Source organism: Octodon degus, unplaced genomic scaffold (assembly GCF_000260255.1).
Source record: "Octodon degus isolate 3935 unplaced genomic scaffold, OctDeg1.0 scaffold00003, whole genome shotgun sequence".
In the NCBI taxonomy this organism is placed as follows: Eukaryota; Metazoa; Chordata; class Mammalia; order Rodentia; family Octodontidae; genus Octodon; species Octodon degus.
Genome location: NW_004524579.1, coordinates 13,189,108 through 13,209,572, shown reverse-complemented (window position 1 = coordinate 13,209,572; position 20,465 = coordinate 13,189,108). Strand labels below are relative to the sequence as shown.

The 20,465-nt window shown below is 36.6% G+C and overlaps 1 protein-coding gene across 8 annotated transcripts in view; it reads right to left on the bottom strand.

The window, feature by feature from the left end:
- The window catches only part of Kiaa1328 (KIAA1328 ortholog), a 434,847-nt gene that overhangs the window by 19,084 nt on the left and 395,298 nt on the right, over positions 1 to 20,465 (bottom strand). For 7 of the 8 annotated variants that reach the window (XM_004623599.2, XM_023714438.1, XM_023714421.1 and 4 more), the window contains one exon: positions 16,684 to 16,792. The exons of the other annotated variant lie outside the window; for it this stretch is intronic. In XM_004623599.2, the coding sequence (XP_004623656.2) occupies positions 16,684 to 16,792 (109 nt within the window). The remainder of the gene's footprint in view (positions 1 to 16,683; positions 16,793 to 20,465) is intronic. 8 annotated transcript variants of the gene reach the window in all.

The following is a 20,465-nucleotide window of genomic DNA, read 5'->3' as shown; positions in this document are numbered from 1 at the left end:
CCCAGCAAAGTTGATTAGTTGCCAGCTCTTGGCTTTTTGTTGTTTTATGGGGGGTTTTGGTAAAAGACCAGTACTATGCAAACAATGTGCTTGATCTCAGGATTTAGAATTTTGACATAGAAAGCAAATTTGGGCAAACTTGATAATTTGTGCAATGAGAAAAACTGAACTCATAAGAAAGTTCTTTTGTTCTTGGCATTATAGCAGGAGCTATACACATATTAAGAAACATCATCTCTGTTCCCTTTGGCTATACTTTCAGATACTGGAAAACTTAAAATATTTTATTTTCTAGCATCTTAGCTACTTTGTAAAATTATGATGTTAGATAATGACAATTTAGTATAAAATGTTTTCTACAGAACAGTAACTTTCTACTAATCATGAATGAAAGCCTACTGTAATATTGCTGGGAGGTGCATGACACATGAAATGAAATGTATATATCTAACCTGCATTGCTATGTAGGTTGTGGTCAAAGAATGTAACCTGCTAGGCTCCAGAAAGAAAAGCAGTAAGCAAAAAGGTAATATGGATAAATGTAATTTATAACCTTTATATGAAATTAACAGAAAGAACCTTCTGAAAGGTTTTTTCTTTCTCTCCTTCCCCACACATATATACCATTCGTCTTTGTGGTGTCACAGGCTACTACTTTTTGTTGTAAATAGAACCAGCTGTTCAAGGCTACTGTAGTGAAGACAGGTTGGGCTGAAGACTAACATGTTCTGCCTGCCCTCAGTACAACAATTGAAACTGGGAGATTAAAATTGGTTGGGAACAGGATGAAACAAGAGTTCTTGGGAAGAGAACTGAGATTCTAAAGCAGATTACACCCCACTTCATTCTGGTCACAGAGGATTGGAGAGAAAATCATGAAAGAAGAAACTATCTAAAGAGTTAATCTACTTTCTTTTTTAAATATAGGTAGTTCCAGAAGAACCATTTTTTAAATGGTTTGTTGGTCAGGATTATCAACTGAGAGACTGTGTTCCTAATTCTGTATATGGCTGCATGTCTGGGTGAATGAATACATGATCTCCAATTTGGTACGTGAAGTAAAAATTAGACATAGGGGTCTGGGAGATGGTTCAGTGGAATAAGCGCTTCCCTGGCAAGCGCAAGCGCCTGAGTTCAATCCCCAGTTCCACAAACAAAACAAAACAAAACAAAACAAAACAAAACAAAACAAAACAAACAAACAAAAACCCCCTAAAAATTAGACATAAAGGAATCTTCAAACTTTTGGGAAAAACCATGTCAATAATACACAGTGTGTATCCTGGAAGAGGCACTAGGTCAACTCCCCTATTAAATGTAAACTGGAACACTGCAGGTGAAACTGCTCATGTGTGTGCTGGGAATGAATGTAAAGCATGTTGGGCTGGCTCTCTGGTGTCCAGAACACTCTCCCAACAAGACTAGGATTGTACTAGGATTGAGCTCAGGACCTTTTCCCTGAGCTACACTATATACCAGCCCTTTCTTCTTTGAGACAGGGTCTTACTAAATTGCCAGGCTGGGCTCAAACTTGCAATCTTTTTGCCATAGTCTCCCAGAGTACTGGGATTACAGACATGTGCTACCACATGTGACAAGCAAGTTTCTTAAGAAAGAAAAAGGAGGGGGAGGAAAGAGGGAAGGAAAGAAGGGATGGAGAGAGGGAGAAAGGAAACTAAAACAAAACAAAAAGTAGGAGCACAGGAAACTGTATCTGACTTGCAGGCCTAACATCTGTTAATATGCTCACTGATGCTAGGAAAATTAGAACAATTCAGCAGAAAAAGAAGAAAGGAAAGTGAATAAACAAAAGCAAGATAGCCAAGTATGTGGAAATACTTTGATTATTGTTAAACAAGGGAAGGATAAAGCAGATAACAATAGGGAAGAAAACAGTTTTTTTCATTTTATGTATTCGTTCAGGGTCTCATTACGCAGCTCGGGCTAACAGATCCTCCTGTTTTCAACCTCCCCAGTGCTGGGATTACAGGTGTGAACCACCATGACTGGACTTGGTCACTGGCTCACTATGCCCCAGGTGTGGGGCTGGAACACAGGCCTGGGGATCAAACCCTGGTCCCTGTGCTTGCCAAAGAAGGTGCTTAGTCCACTGAGTTATCTACTGAGTTATCTCCCTGGCATTATCAAGACAGAAAGACCAACTGGGTATTTTCCAGTGCTCTGGCTGTAAAAGCACAACAGAACAGAACAGATCAGATCCCAAGTTCAGAAACATCCACCACCTATTCCAGTTTGGAGCAATTCAGAAAACTGAATGATAAGGAAGAAGCCAGTGAATCTGCTACTCAAACACAAGAGGCATCAATAAGAAAGACTGAGTGTGATGAAGACTCATGCAGCAGTCAGGGTCTCCTGGCTCCTTACAGTGCTCTAGGCTGGCAAAGTGATTGAAGCTAATACTTATTTGGGTAAAAATCAATGATAAGTGGAATGAAAAGGGTAAAAGGAGTGAATAAGTGGGTGTGTTGACATGAAAACCCAACACTATTTTGGTATGTCACAAGAGGCTCAGAATAAGAGAATAATATTCTTTCTCAGCTCAAATGCTGATGCCTACAAGGGTGAGGTAGTGTGATTTGCCAATGCCACTTCTACTCTGGAAACTGCCAAAGTAGAATGGCAACCTATAAATTGAATACCACTCTCCAAGAAATGCCTTTTATTATTATTGTTTTTGTTATTATTATTCCTGACCAGGAAGATTTCATTTAATCATTTCTTCCTCTGTAAAATTCATTCTAATTGCTTGAATATTTTTAAAATATATTTTATACACTTTCATACATATTTAATACACATTTCTCATCTCAAAATAGGAGTTATTTTTGCAACAGACATTTTATATCAGTGATTAAATTTCTGTACAGATCTAAGTGGAAACTATCATACTATAGCATTCCTAAGACAAATTATGAGAGAAACATGTATATTCTCATGCCAAAAATCAATCCTGCTAATGGGACAGTCTAGTTAATTTTATTTAGCATATCTAATTCCTATCTACTTATTTATTGATGGAATGGCAACATCAGGAGTTTTTATTTTATAATTTAAAAATAATCACCTAGGGTCAGGGGTATAGTTCAGTGGCAGAGTACATGCTTAGCATGTATGCAGCCCTGGGTTCAATCCTCAGCAGCAAACAAAGCAAAACCAAAACAACAGCACTGACAACATGAATTACAAAAACCTCAGCAAAACAAACAAACAAAAGGAGAAAGAAAAAGCCTTAAAGAAATAAAGTGCATAAAGCAAATCAAGGACTGGAAGGAAATATCCTGAATACCAAAATATTGACAGTGACATATACCATGTATATAAAGTAGGAAGGATTATAGGTAATTTAAACAGTGCTTTACAAAATCTTAAGTACCACTGCATTAGTCCTAAACAAACATAAGCACAAAGAGATTGCTGCCAAATCACTGCTGCTAGTTTCTTTAAACAACTCATTCATTTCAGTTGGGTGTGGTGGCCCATGCCTGTAATTTCAGCTACTGGGGAAGGTGAGACAGGAACATCCCAAGTTCTAGGCCACCCTAGGCAACACAGCAAGATCTCTTGAAATAAAAAAGAACTAGGGATACAGCTCATTGCTGGAGGGGTTGTCTTGTATGGGTTTAATTCCTAGTACTACAAAATTAAACTAAACCAAACCACAACACAAAAACAAACAAGCAAAAACAAAACAAAACAAACAAACAAAAAAAAACAACAACAAAAAACAAAAAGCCACAAAACAACAAAGCAATACTTCTTAGTTTAATTCTTGAACCAATCCTCTGTAACCACTGTACACAGTTCTCTAAACAGGGGTCACAGCTCATATGGAGAGGTGAATGCTGGTTTCCCATGTCAAAGCTATTTATTTACATTCAGCAGTTTGAATGTGTCTTTGGAACCATGGGCTGAAGATAGTGGCAAGAAAGTAAACTTGAAATAGTTTACTGTAGACCATAATGTAGTCTACAATAAAGTAGTCCATAATTTCTGTAAAGGCTACATTAATGAATTAGAATTTTAGGTTATGGTACTAAGCGCTAATTCTGTGGTATCTTTGAATTCAGTTAGTTTTCTGATATGAAAAACTTCTGTGCATGGGATTTTTATTTCATTAAAAATTTCATTTTAACCAAATATCTAATTCAAATAATAAGATACCTTTTTTTTTTTTTTTCTGGAACCAGGGATTGAACTCAGATCCTTGCACTTGCCAGGGAAGCACTTATTCTACTGAGCTATCTCCCGGCTCCAAGATACCTATTTTGTTTCTGCAGCATCTGCTATTAATCTATTTTAGATTTATATTGGCAGCTTTCTCTACATTTCCCTCTTCCTTCCAAATGCTATGTGGAGAATATATATATTATAACAAGCACTGGTTAGCTTAAAAATATTTTGGCCCTAAGTCTGATGGCCTTTATATACTCAAAACATTTTTATATATACAAACATATCCTGTGTTTCAATCAACAAACTCTTGATAATCTCTGCTAATAAAACACTAACAAATGTTAGTAGAGTTTATTTTATCCTCTTTTGAGCCTTGGTCTTTACTTACTCCTACAGAAAACTATAGTAGCTGAAAGCAATCCTTTTAAAAACTTTCTCCTCAAACAACAGCTTTTTTTGTGACAAGATTTTTACTTGTCTATACAGATCTCACATGGATCAACTAAACTTTTTTTCCATCTAGAGTAGGATATAGGGATTTACCTTTTATTCAACAACATGAACAGAGGAAACACAAGATTGTGGTCTGCAGGGCGTAAAATTAAAATGTTCACATTGATATAAAAGATAAGATGCAAATAATGATACAATGTTGTAATTCTTCCATGAAATCCTTTGAATAAAAGCCAGTGCCATGTGAACTGCAGTTTGTTCATGAATAGAAAACATTTTGCTATTCACAAACATACTTGTAACCAAACGGATGAAATAAATACTGAAGTTGGGAAAAGTTTCCTTTCAATATCTAATATTACAACCGAGCAGGTTTGGAAAGGGGGTAGTAAGTTGCACCTGGATCCTACTGTATTTTCTTTCTGTTCCCATCATACAAGTTGGTGTTGAGCCCTGTCTTGTTTTTTGCCTAGGTTTGGCCTGTTAATGGTTTGCTAGAAGTCTTGGGGTTGTGTTCATGTTAGAAGCCTTTTGTGGTTGTAATTTCTTTCTACATTCTTGGATTCACTGCTGATCTCAACTAGCTTTGTGACATGTGGGTCAATTAGGTGACCCACTTGCTCCAGAAGCCCCCTGTCCATGCAATGGAGGGCATAGAAAACATCAAAGCAGAGAGGTGTCCCTGAATACTGGACCACTGAACCCTGGGATGAGGGAAAACAAAAAATATTCTTATTATGGGAATTCTGGAAGATAAAGGTGTTAAAAACCTGTCACACACACACACACACACACACACACACACACACACACACACACAGCCAAAATGAGAATCTCAAAGAACCCCAATTAGGTTTAACTCCAACAGGCCTTATTCTTGTGCTTTCAGACCCAGCCCCTCTGAAAACCACACAGAATGGGTCTCGCTCCTCACTACAGGGAGAGGTGCCAATGAGCATCACATCCCCTATAGCCTGAGCTTCCCTGCTGCTTAAACTTCTCAAATGGTTTACAATTTAACCTTCTTTTTCTGCAGGACTGTCCCAACTACTTCCTGTGGCATGTCCACAGGGACCCTGACTGACGGTTATTCTAAGAATTTTTATTCTAAGAGTACCTTAACCCAAAACAATAATCCCCCTTTCAAGATGGCTCCTGGGCATGTCACTCTAAAATATGGTGAGTTCTACAATGATTTTCTCCAAAAAATAATCTGTCATACATGAGTTAGCTTGAGATCAAATCCTCACGCTGGATTTATGGCTTGCAATCACCACAGATTTCCCCTCTTGCCAGGACTGCCAGTTCACTGCACCCCTACCTTTTGAAGTCAGGGTCTCCTCATTTGAAGGGCCCGAGTTATGACTGTAGACTACTCTACATTCCTGAGTTGCCTTTCTGTTTCTCTGTGATTTTTAGCTTTCCCGATTCCTGGAGTTCTTCCTCTCTTCCCCCCACCCCCACCGTGGAATACAGTATCTCCTTTCTGACTCTAAATCTGACTTGTAGGGCCATGGAGATGGCTCAATAGAATAAGCACTTCCTTGGCAAGTGTAAGGGCCTGGGTTCAATCCCCGGTTACACACACACACACACACACACACACACACACATACACACACACACACAAATCTGACTTGTAGAGGCATCTAGATACTTCTGTTTTGACATTTTCACTTGGAACTTTACATTTGTAGAACTGTCTCTTTGTCTTGCACTTTTGATGTTCTGTGATACACCTTGGTGAAGATCTGTTTTAGTTAAACCTAATTGGGGCTCTTTTTTAACTGACCTCGCTTTGGCTTTTTTTTTTTCCCCCCTCGAACAGGTTTTTAATGCCTTCATCTTCTAGAATTCTCATAAGAATGCTTGTTTGCTTAATGGTCTTCTGTCAGTCTCAGTTTCTCCTCCTGTTCCTCCTTCTCCCTTCTTGCATTTATCCTCCTTATTTTCCTTCTTTTTGTTTGAATGAGTTACTTTGGGTGCCAATCTGAGTCTAGCCTGAGTTATTCCAAAATTTTATGAGACTATATTTTAAAATAAAAATAAAAAAGCAGGGGATGTAGATCATGGTAAGGGGTCTGGTTTCACATAAAATACTGCCAAAACAAAAGACAAAACAAAATGAAACAAACAAAATAAAACACCTATTCTCAAATTTAGAAATCTTTTTGTTTGTTCTTTATCTGTAGTAGGATCTAATTTATAATTTCTTTGAAATTTTCAGTTCTGAGACTTCTGATCTTTTTATCTCATTGATGGATTGATTATTCATGTCTGTATGTTTTTCTCTTTTTTGTGTCTTTTAATCTGTATTGTCTTGAATCTCACTGAATTTCTTTAGAAAAATTGTTTTGAATTCTTTTTCAGGTATCTCATACATTTCCTTCAAATAAAGTTCTATGTTTTTGGAGAGTTATTTTCTTTTGGATGTGTCATGTTTCTTGTGCCTTTACATTGATATCTCCGCATCTTGTATAATATGTATTTCTTCTACTTTTATGAAGTAGGTTTGGTAGGAAAGGATTTTTTTTTTCATATACAGAGGAAATAGGATCCCAGTTAGATAAGTGCTTTGGTTTTGGTTAAAGGCTCAAAAGGGTAGTCTTTGCATGATTTATTTGATGTTAGCAGTCTATAAATGTCTCAAGACTCTATAAACTGTAGCAGTTCATGAAAGTGGCTGTATGACTTTGCAGTGGATGTATGCTTCTAAAATTGTGTTCCTGCAGGCTGCACAGAGTACAGACTTGCTGGCATTGGACCATATGGTAGCAGCTGCAACAGTCTCAGTAGTACAGGATATGAAGAAGTCTGCCTGGCCCCTTCAGGAAGGCACAGGTGGTGACAAGGCTTCTGATGCTCACAGCCACAGTTCTTGAGTCATAGGTCAGGATGGGAACCTTTCCAAGTCACTGGCAGAAAATCACAGGTAGTATTGGGGACAGTGGAACTGATAACTGTTGATTCAAGGTTCTGGTACATAAAGAAGAAAAGTACAGTTGGTACTGGGGCTTTCATGGAACTTTGGGATCATGAAGATACTTTCCACAGATTCCAAGTGGCACCAAGACTTTTGGCTTTAGCAACTGTAATATGAAGTCTGTAAGCTACACAAGACTATTCATTAGGTCATTAAGAGCATGTGCAGTAGTGTCTGGGCTTGGTGTAGGACACGGGGGCAAAAATGGTGCTGAGGGTAGTGCCTCTGGTATGTGAGGCCCTACAGCTGCACAGCATGGGTGGTAATGTCCCCAAGGTCATGTGGGGAAAACTCCAGCAAGGACGAGGCTTATAGTATTGCAGTTATTGTTCTGGAGTTTAAGAACATGAAGAGGCCCTTTTCTTAAGAACATGAAGAAGATTAAGTCTGAGTGATACTGGGGTTTTCTTCATCAATAGCTGCAGCCCTGAAGTGACAGCTGAGAGGGAGATTGTCCTTAAACCTGCCTGGAGAAGACAGGTGTTGGTGACCACTGGGGCCACTAGCACTCACATTCCTAAAGTTAAGGGGCTTTGTTGGGGGCTTTTCTGGCTCCTGATAAATAAAGTTGGTGAATCCAATTTTTACAATAGTGGCTTCAGTCTTGAAGTTGTGGGCTGGGGAGATGACCTTCCCTAATTCCTGTGGGGTGAGCAAGGGTGGTACTTGGTAAAAGTTGAAAGATTTATATCATCTGTACAGAAACCAGAGCATACAGGAGTAGTATTTGAGCTTGTAGCTATGGTAGCTGGCACTCAAGTTTCAGGATGAGGGCAGCTGGTCTTTACTCGGTGAAGTATAAACCAGTCCAAAGGCTCTGACAGGTTCAAGGGTTTGGCTGCTGGTCTTAAAGTCAAGGTGGAATCTTGCCAAGGCTGCTGGTAGTTTAGGTTTTGGAGGTTAGGGAAGGTCCAAAGTAAGTAACTTCTCTGGAGCAATAGAGTCACTTTTATATTTATTTATTTATTTAATCATGGCAAAACTGGGGATTGAACCCAGGACCTTTGTGCTTGCCAGGCAAGCACTAATTCTACTGAGCTATCTCCCTGGCCCCTAGAGTCACTTTTTAAAACAATCAGTTCCCTGAACTAAATTTAAAGTTTGTAAGCACTAAGTGAATTTCTCCTGCAGTCTGAGTGCTGCTGGTACGCTGTTATGAACACTTTTCCACTTATGTTTTACCAGCAGTTTTGAGATTCCTGCTCATATGGGGAGCCAGTACTAAAGTTCTGAACCACTTTGTTCTTTTCTATAGGTTGCCTTTTTGTCTGTGCTGACTAGGGTTCCCATCACTTCTTTGCTAATTTTTAGAGTTCTCTGTCATTCTTTGAAAATTCTCTTTTGCTGCTCTGACTTCTCTGTGGCTCCATACTGCCATATTCAACATAAGCTTTTCATATAAAAGACCGTTATTATTAATAAGTCTTAGCAATTAACCTACAAGTATAACAATTTAGAACCATGAGTGGGGTTGTTCAGGTTTTTTCACTGCAGGCTTTTCAATACAGTCTGATGATCCCTTGGGGATAGGATGGATGACAATGCCTAAAAGAACTTGCCAATGGCAAGGTAGAAATAACAAAGGGAAAATGTTGGCCTGCTGGAGTCAGTGAGAAGATGTGAAGCTCCAAAGCAGAAGCTTCCAAATGTGTGTCTCTGGACCAAGTACTTCAGAGTTAATTTGGAAACACAAAAATACACATCATTCCTGAGATCCTGATTCAGTTAATCAAAGGCCAGGGCTAGAAACAGGTACAAAAGGGAAATTAGATGGAAATTGGAGGGAATTAAACACTTTTAGAATTTTAAAAAAGAACTAATTAGAAGGATAAAATCCATCATTAATAATTTTCAGTGAACCACAAGTGAATCTAAAAATAGATGTCTTAAGAACACAACCTGAAATCTTAACTATCAACTAGCTAAGAATTTTACTCCCCATCCTACTCTACTTAGAAGAGAAATAACACAGGGTACATCTCAAGACATCAGAAATACTTGTTAACAGTTTCTCACCACTGTGTGAACTTGTGAGGTTCTATAATTATGGTCACTATTTATGGACCACTTAGCCATATTCCAAGATAGTACTAAGTAATTTACACACACTATATTGCTTAATCATTATGACATGCCTATGAGAGAGAGGTTATTATTTCCATTTTATAAAGTAAATGAAATAGTTTGTTCAAAGTCACATAGATAGCATTCAAACCTAAGTCTATAAACCTACGTGCTATAATTATTATACCTGGGCGTTTAACTGTTATAACTGTTTCTCAGAGCTCTTCTTTCTCGTAGTGAGGATTAGGCAAAAATGCAAAAAGTAATTTTTATAAAAGCATTATAATGCCTAGAAAAGTGCGAGCACCTTAAAGTTTCTTAAAATTGAAGTACAAGCAATTTGATGAACTTGGAGGCTAAAATCTATGAAATGATTATAGAGATTGGCAACTCTGAATAGATACTACAAATCATAAAGTTTTCTAAATTCAGTAGACAAATCTAGGAAAGATAATCCTCACCCATTACTGGACTGACAAAGAATAGTATATTATGTCATATAGGGCAAGGATGATGTTAGGCTTTTGCATCTACTTAGAACAACTGAGCATAAAATTCTGAAATGTGTTTGTCCCCTACAAATGTATTCTTGTTTGTACAAATTATGTTAGTGGTATACCACTGCTGTCAAACATTTGGAAAATACGTAAAGATATGACAAATAGCCAAATTACAATATCAGCACAATACCATGACGTAGATAAAAGCAATTATTTTTTCATCAAACATGTAAGAATTTGTTGTCATTCAGGTGGTCTTGGTGGTAATGTAGCTGATGGCAGGGAATTCAAAGTTATCAACTTGGCTAGATGACAACTCTTCAAAGGTGCACTTTTCACCCATCTAGTTAAATGTGAAAGACAGGCATATATATAACTTCATATTTTATTTTACATATTGAATGAATTCTGTGTTAAGTTACTTTTCTTGTTGCTGAAACAAAATACCTGACATCCAAAGTGAAAGGTGGAAAGGTTTATTGTGATAGTTCTTGGCCTGGTAGCTTGCATTTTAAAGAAAATCATGAAAGATCTGAGAAGAAATTGTGTACTATTTTGAGACTAAATTAATAGTTGTGAAATTTTATGTCACTTATATGTACATATCAATACATTCTATACACACCTAACACAACAGTTGGTATATAACAGATGTTCTGTGAATAACAGCCGATATAATTATAAATGGTAATGATTCATGTACTGTATTACATAGGGGAAGTGGGGCCTGATTTATGTTTGTCACAGACCCCTACTAGAGGTTTGAAATTTTTATTCCTCTCCACAATTTCCTCAGCTGGACATGTGAGAGAATCTCATTAAGCATTTAATAACATTTATACAAATGTATAGGGGAAAAGTTTAACTTAAAGATTTTATTATAGTTAGGATTCTGGGCACAAATTCAAGAAAGCATTGTAATTTTGCTGTTACATGAATCCTAACACCTTCTCTGTGTAACTCAGTTTCTTCCTTTACAGTTAAAAAATCAAATGCTTATGCTTAAATGTAAGGTGGTCTGATTTTTCTTTTTTTACCCTGAACTAGAATATTGTAGTTCACTGCCTATCCTTTAAAACCAAATCCCAATGTTAGTGATACAGAAGAATAAAAAAACCAAGAAACCTAAACAGTGAACTTTGGGATTACAAAAGCTGGATTCAAGTGTTTTTGCTTTCATATTATGTGACTTTGGTTAGTCTTTCTCAGTCTTTCCTTATTTCCTCATTGTTAAGTGGGATATTCTTACTACTTATCCCATACGTTCTGGTGTAATTTAAATCAAGGAATAAATGTTAAAAGCATTTATTCGAATGTACAATACTAAGAAGAATAATTAAAATTTTTAGATTTTGTGAGTAGTATTATCAAAAACATGTTCTTGTGTAGGTAGGCTTTGGACCTTGACCCCAAAAAGCCCAACCAACCAACTAACCAACAAACAATTACACTAGTTAGGCACGATCTGGAGATATATGCTTTCTCTCGTCACATCTTACAATGTAACAGCTAAACCTCAGTTCACAGGTATCAGCATATATAGTTACATAGGTATTGTTTTATCTAGATCTTAACCATCTAGCAGAAAAGTATAAAAATGAGGTATAAAAAATAAAGCCATATTAATATACTGAGCTGTAAAAGGCTCAAGTCAACAACTTTTGTCATTGCCAATCCTATGTATAATCCACTACTATTATGGACTACTGGACAATATTGGATTATTTTGCTGAATTCATGCACCTACAATATTTCAATGGCAATGGAATACCCATCTTTAACAAAACTAACAAAAAAAAAGGGGATACAGAGGAAGGACCATTTTGTATTTGTATATACAAAATAGGACAGATATACAGCTACTTTCTCTTAATTCAATGAGTAGAAAGATTTGCATTAATAGTACTTGGACAGGATATCATCTCTGCATCTTGTACTATGAATAACCACTAAGAAGATAACAATATGCAATGTATTGATTATTGAAACTGTCCTATTAATCGGTTTTGAAACTGTCTCATTGCTGTTTCTCAATAAAATTAATTAAAAAATCCCAGCTAAACCTCTTCCTATGAGTCCAGAAGAAGAAAGAAAAGAGTTTTTAGGAGTCTTTCCTTTGAGGGACTGAGAATTTAATCCTGTTGGCTTGGGCCTGGTCTTTGCTTCTGCTTATCAGTTTGGAAAAATCACTGAGTTGTCATAAGTCTGAGAAATAGAAACTGGATTAGTATTTGAAAAAGTGGCAAGATTTCGATTGCACTAAACAATCTCAAAAGATACTACCTTCATTTTAATATTAAAATGTATCCATTAAAATTTTGATATTGTGCTTTTAAATACATTGTTCCAAAATTCAGTGTACACTTCCAAGGGATATAAATCTAAAATCATGTCATATGATGAAAAATGTACACTTAAACCATACTTGATGAATAAATATCAAATGTAATATTTAGGAAAAAAATGTATCAGATCTACATATGTGAATATAAAAAGATACCAGCAGAGAAAGGATATACAGCTATAATAGACCTTATTTCCCAGAATAATTTGGAATAAAAGACTTGAAGATCCAAAACTAAATCAATGCAAATATCTGTCTGTTGTAAGTATACTCTTTGACTAAATTGGCATGCCTCAAGTACAATTAGAAAGGTTATTTATAACGAAAAAATACATAATTCTGCATCTTAATGTCAATGACAATTACAACTGATGGCTGCTAATTAACATTACTTCTTTTGCTTTGGGTGTTAAGACATTTCTATATTTTTTATAGTTCACAATGGACACACCTAGCTGTGGAAGACACGAAAGGGTTAATAATCAGCAACATTTGCGCCCTTATACGTTCACTTGAGAAGTACATGGTAACCTGTCCATCTCTGGCATCACACCGGAGACCAAAGGACCAAGTCTAACTGATACTCTGAGTCTCACAGCAGCAAAGGTATATATTCAGCTTTCTTTCAGAGCTACCAGATGTTCAGAATGACAAGGGGAACAGTGCCTTCATGCCTCTGGAGAGAGGTAGAGTGGTCTGTGCTCACAGCTCAGGGGTGTGCGGTTAGTGCTGGAAGCTGGAAATGAACTCAAGAGGAAGAAGTGCTGCCCACAGTAGCCTGAAGCACAGAAGAATGCAACACCCTCTTTGCTTATGCTGTAAATTACATATTTATTTTGGTAGCCTGAGATAGATGAATATTTCTACATACCAAGGTGCCTAGCTAAAACCAGGATAAGTGATATTAATGTCCTATGGTCAGGACTATTGAACCTTGAAGGCAATAAACTTTATGAGTTGATAAATATTACATTTGCAATGTAGTTAACATTCCTTTACTGTCTCTAGCACTTATAACACATTGTAACTGGAAGTCTACAATACATTATTCATATTTGGGGTGTCACCAAATGATGGATTGCTGTAGGAAATGCTGTCTTTTAAATAAATCAACAAATAAAAATGCAAATGTTAACATTTTCAGCCATAACTTTTTCCATCTTGACTGGGGAATGAAAATTTTACATTATATTGACAGCCAGCAGAAGGAACAATTAACAGCCTACATTGTGAATGAGCAAGATGACTCTGCCATGCCAATTTTTTCCACCTGTACACAGAAAGATATGGGATGCTTCTATGTGTTTCACAGAACAAAGGAAAACCTGTATCTCACCAGCATCTGAACCATCCCTATTTTCCTTTACAAGTCTTATATATTCTTAAAATTTATGGTAGAATGGGGAAATAAATGTTTTCCTTTACATTCTCTTCAGTGCCTTCAATGATTTGTTAATAGAAAGAACATAGGGTTTTCTCTTATATTAAAGAGTGGGGATACACCTAAAAAATAGTCTATAAAAAGTGCAGACTTTCTATCCTTTGAAATAAGAACAATTCAAATAATCTCGATTCTGAGGTCTGGAAAGTGACCACTGACAATTGGTTTTCTTTTCTTTCTTTTTTTTGACAACTGGTTTTCATAGTAGTGTATCTTTTTTCAAATCTGAACATTGTGTAACAGATCAATAATATGCCATTGTACTCTTCTAAGGATAAAATCTGGTGTATACACATTGTTTCATTTAGCCAAATAATTATTTACAAACCTACAAGTCCACATTTAGTGGATCCAAAGCATTATAGATTAACAAAACATTTTTTAAATCCAAAAATATATCTTCACAACAATGTTTTTTAAAACATTGTTTTCCATGATATTCCTGCTTGTCAAATAAAAAAATAAAGAAATAGAATGAAAAAAAAAAAAAAAAAACCAAAACATTGTTTTGGTGGTGCTGGGGTTCAACTCTAGGTCTATGTATTCACTAAGACTTATAAACTATATAAAATTGCTATGCTCCATTCAAGATTTGTGCTGAGGATGTTTTTCAGAATCTTTATGGAGAAACATTGTATTCCCAATTTACATTCTTTTCTCTAAACCAAAATGCAGCCAGCTACCAGAAACCTATTATTACAGTGATGTTAAGGATTTCATTTTACTATTCAACAATAGGAAAATTCACTAAGATTAAAAATCCAGATCATTGCCCCCTTTTACCTAAATGTGAGCCAGATGGAAACTCTTTGAGAACAGTTTTCCGCCCTAATGTCCAGCCATCCAAAAAGGGCACCATCAATATTTCAGAATCATGTGTTAGTTTTAGTGGTACACATCTGTAATCCTAGCACTCAGGAGGCTGAAGCAGCAGGACTGTTGAGAGTTGAAGACCAGCCTGGCCTACACAGTGAGTGTAAAGCCAGCATGAGCTTCAGGGTGAGACACTGTCTCAAAAAACCAAACGAAACCAAGCAATAAATAAATAACACAACTCATTGTGGGTCTTTGGCAAATGTCAACAACTCTAACATTAGAAAATAACAATGGACAAGGTAAGTGGCAAACTGGTTAAATTTTCTTTTTTTAATTTTTTTTTTTATTTATGTGTATATGTGTGGTGTGTGTGTGTGTGTGGCCAGCTCAGCCCACCAGGGGGCAGGGCTGGCTGGCATGTGGTGCTGGGGGATTGAACTGCGGTCCCTGTGCTTTGCTAAGTTTGTTCTAAGTAGGTGCTTTAGATCACTGAGCCATCTCACCAGCCCCTAAATTTTCTTTTGATTGAGGGTGATTACTACAATAGGAAAGTAGCTGAAGATAATGGCTTTGGAGTGCACTAGGTAACCTTAGATAAGTCATTCAAATCCTTTGAAGGGATGGCCAGATAGCTCAGAGGATTAAAGCGCTGGCTTAGGCAGATACAGGGGCCAGGAGTTTGATCCCTGGCTTGCCATGCCAGACCTGTTCCCCTCTCCCCAACCCCAGGCATGCTGAATCAGCGATTGAGACTGGGTGTGGTGGTGCACACCTGTAATCCCAGCGCTTAGAAGGCTGAAAACATGGGAATCACACACTACGAGTCCAATCTGTGTATTGAGACCCTGTACTAAATAAAACACAAAAACAAATCCCTTAGAGGTTTAGTTTCTTATACTTTAAAATGGGGATGATAGTAGTCCCATCTCATTATAGTATCAAGGATAAATCAGATAATGTACAGTTTTGGCACAGTGCTGGGCACACACCATCAAGCACTTCATAGAGTGCAGTCACTTTATCCTCTGTGTCAGAGTCATTTCTCAAGTTCTTCTGATGCCTGTTCTTCTGGCTCCACAATTAAAGGTTTGACAATTAGAGACATAATTACAATGCACATTGCTTCTTAGTGATTTCTAGGATTGGCCTCCGTGAGGCAGTATTTCCATTGAACTTGGAAATTATAGTTTAGAAGAGACTTTAGAAGAGCTAATTCTTTCCTCCTTTTGAATGATTACAAACTAAAAGAATAAGTTTTATAATGTACAGTACCTTTAAAACTATCAGCCTTCAGACAAACACTGTAGGCATTTTTATTTTCTGTCTAGTGGACTGAGTCAACCTCAAATTAAGTCAAAATCTACATTCATTTGATAAGACCTTAGGAATTTTAAGTGTTTCAAACCAATAATATCCCCAAGGAAACATAAATCAAGCCCTTTTGGTATTGCTATTTATATATTAAGCCATTAATGAATAATATAGAGTTGGCTTATTAGATATAACAAAGTTTAAATTATGCATTTCTTTTCCTGACCTCAGAAATAGCTGATCAAATGATTAACCTTTCTAATATCTCTGCTATAAGTAACTGTTGACACACTTTAGTACAAAAGTCACTATAATTTTCAAAATTACTTTAGTTAAACTTACATTTCAAATGCATAACAAATCCAAGACAAATCAGGGAGTACTGCACTGGGTGTTGGACAGGCTCTCTGATGAAGGGTATTAGCTAGTATTAGCTTTGGGGTTTAATGGACATCCTAGCCAGCTGTCATACTCAATTAAGTAAGTACAATGTCAATATTTTTCCAATTCTTATATTAACAAAATATCTCAGAAAATGCTCTCATATAGAGAATAGTGAAGAATTCCTAAAGCTCACCGGGGGGTGTTGTATTGGCATGATGACGAGACCTTGGTTACAAGCTCCTTCTGCCTTCCTATTGGTATAGGTGATGTAGATGCATCTTTTCTAACTTCTGCCACTGTCCCTGTATAAACAATAAAGAACATAATTTGGGCAGTCAGTGCAAAGAAATTAAAAGTTTATTATAGATATCCCCAAATTCAAAGACAAGCTTGTTTTTACTCCTAAAATGGAGAAATAACAGATAAAAAATTGGTTTTATAAGCATCACAAAAAAAAAAAAGCATCACAGTTGGTACCGTCGTGTGTGTGTACGTGTAATTTTTTTAAAAGTACATTTGTGTAATGCTAGACTAGAGATTTTGTTTATAAACCCAATAGTCTGTCCTATTTATGATGATTTGGGTTTACTGTGAAAATGCCTAAGAAAGTAGATTGTTTTGTTTCCTTTGACTAGGATAAGCTCTCTCTTCTTGACAAAGCAGAAAATTCTAGCACTTTGTATCAGCAAATCTTCCAAATTTAAATGATCTTATTTAGAAGTTTTCACAAACATACATTTTGAAAGTTTCTTTTAAAGAACTCTACACTAAGCTATGACAGGTCTTAACTAAAAGAGAGGCTCAACTAACTACTTATTCTATAGCCCAGCAGTTTCCTAAACAATAGTCTATCTTGTATAGCATCAAGATTCCAAATCAAACATATTTTGCTGAATTCACACACCTACAATATTTAAATAACAATGGAATACCCTTCTCTGACAAAACTAAACAAAAAAGGGATACAAATGAATGACCATTTTGTATCTGTATATTCAAAATAGAACAGATACACAGCTACTTTCTCTTAATTCAATAAATAGAAAAATTCGTTCTAATAGTGTTTGTGGACAGGATATCATGTCTGCATCTTGTACAATGAGTAACCACTAAGACAACAATATGCAATGTATTAATTATTGAAACTGTCCTATTAATCGGTTTTGAAACTGTCTCATTGCTATTTGTTTCTCAATAAAATTATTTTTAAAAAAAGATTCCAAATCAGTACACTGGCTGATTTGGACCCTGTTCCTTTGTAACAAGCAAAACTTAGTTTACAATTACTTATTTCTTCCAGAATGCTATATAAAAAGATGGTATTTACACATATCTTTTTGTTTGATTTTTCTATTGCTTTTCAAATACCACAAAATATCCCTGTCTTTGTCTCAGAAGACTGTAAGAATCCCCTTCAGTTTTCTTCTGATTCCTGGAGACTGGTATCCAAGAAGTTATGTGGGATGATCCAACCTTTCTTGGAGGAATTACACCAAGACAGCTTTGGAGTGTTGGGAATATCAGACCTAAAAATGCCAAGATGGTATGTTAACTCTGAGAATGCCAAAAGTTTCAGTGTGACCAGAGAAAATAGGAGCTAGAGAAAGCTTGAGTCCTAAATCTGCAGAGCTTAATATCAAAGTAGTTACCACAAGCAGATGCACTCGCATATGCCTATAATCCCAGCTTCTAAGAGGTTGAGGCAGAAGGATCACAAATTCAAGGCCATCCTCTGCAATTTACAGACCCTATCTCTAAACAAAAAGTGGATGTACTTCAATGTAAAGGTCCTGGCTTCAACACACAACATCCCAAAAAAGGCTGGGCATAAAGCTTTGTGGGTAGAGAGCTCTTGCGTTAAATCTCCATTACAAAAACAAGAAACAAAAACCCACAATACAAGATCAAAACCTACTGCCTTTAGTATTTGTTATTCAAAAGTTATATTCCTAATATTAACTATATAAACAGTTAGTCTAATTGTATAATTCAGTCGTCTTTGTATTCACATATCTGTGACAACCTCCATCCAAGCCAGTGCATATTCATATTACATAAAACACTATGAGTCCTTAGAATGTAGTCAGTAACTATCTGAGAACTTACCGTGGGACTGATTAAACTCAGGCTTTGTTTATAGAGAAAGGGAAGACAGGTGAGAGTAAGGAAGTGAGATGCTTTTTATACTTCTATAAAGAAATACAACTTCAGGCAATATAAAGCAGTAACAACTGCTAACACATACAGTATGCTTAGGATATATCCAGGCACTATCCCAGAACTTTTCCATATTTTGGTATTCAACTGCTCTGAAATTCATTGAATTTGGTATTCCATATATCTTGACATGAAAAATTTCCCCTGTAATTGGCATTTATTTGGTATTTGATGTATAAGCTAGAACTTGTTGGCACTGATTGCCTCATGACTTGGTACTTTCTCCTGTCAAAACAGTTTATTTGGTATTTATTTTTTTAATATTCATTGTACCCCCTAGAACAAATTACCAATGAGTACCAAGGTACCACTATATCCATGTATCCATCCATCCATCCATCCATCCATCCATCCATCCATCCATCCTCCTATCCACCCACCCACCCACTCATTCACCCTCCTGTCCATCTATCTTAACAGCTTCCACAGGGTATAATTCGAATATTACAAAGTCTACCACTAAAACTGTATAATTGATAAATAGTAGTAAATTTATGTAACTATGAAAACAGAGGTATAAGCAGTTTTCAAAAAATTATTTTCATAGCATTTACTTCTTTTTATAGTTCAGTTTTAGAATATTTTTTACCCAAAAATTTCCCATTTGAACTTGACATGTGTTCCCTGTCTTGGCATCTTCTACTTTCTCTATCTCTAGTTTTACTTTTTCTAGAAATTATTTTTATCTTCATAAACCTCTTTGCTACCAATACTATTTTTATATCAAATTTACAGATAAGGAAAATAAATGATAGGGAACTTAAGTGATTTGTCCAGGGTTACGAAGTTAGTAAGTAATGGAGCCAACATCCACATTTAGGTAAACTGGAGAGTTTCACCATTACAGTATATTATAATAGTATGAAAAACTGATGCATTAAAGATATGGTAGAGATTACAGCTTCCATAGAATTAGGGAGCTTTGATGTAGGAGATAGAATTTTTATTTATTTATTTTTTATGTATTTAGTATTGGGTCTACAGGGTCTCACTACACAGATAAGACTCAGTGATCTTCCTGTTTTCAGCTTTCCCAAGCACTGGGATTATAGGTGCATGCTACCACACCCAGTCTGAGTCACTGCCTCAGTGTGCTTCCAGGGAGGGGCTAGCACGGCATGGGGATTGAACCCTGGTCCCCTAGCATTTGCCTAACCAGGCACGTTAGTCCACTGAGCTACCTGGCCAGCTCTAGCAGGTAGAATTTTGATAGAAAAAAGTAAGTGTAGAATTTGAATCAGAGACATAAGCAAAAGCACTAAATTGGAATCCTTAAAGCTAAATATTTATTAAAAAATCTTTATTGAACATCAGCATGTCCTTATATGTTGCAAATGAATTTACATTATCTCATTACTCCATATAATAGACTTTACTGTATTGTCCTCATGTTACAGATAAGGACGTGAAGCAGCATATTCAGTATAACACAGTCAAGGGTCGGCCAAATAGTTCAGTGGTTTAAAGTACCTGCAAGCAGGTGCAGGGGCCAGGGGTTTGATCCCTGGGCCTGCCATGCTGGCCCTGCCCCAGGGGCATGCTGAGATGGCAATTGAGACTGGGCGTGGTGGCACACGCCTGTAATCCCAGCTCTGGGGAGGCTGTAAACAGGTGGATCACTATGAGTCCGATTTAGTAGTGAAACCCTGAACACCCAGTAGACCCTTCCCTAAAATACAAAAAACAAAGCAAAAGAAAACAAAAAACAAAAACATAACACAGTCAGTAAAGCTGGGTTTAAAAGCTGGGTCTGTTTGA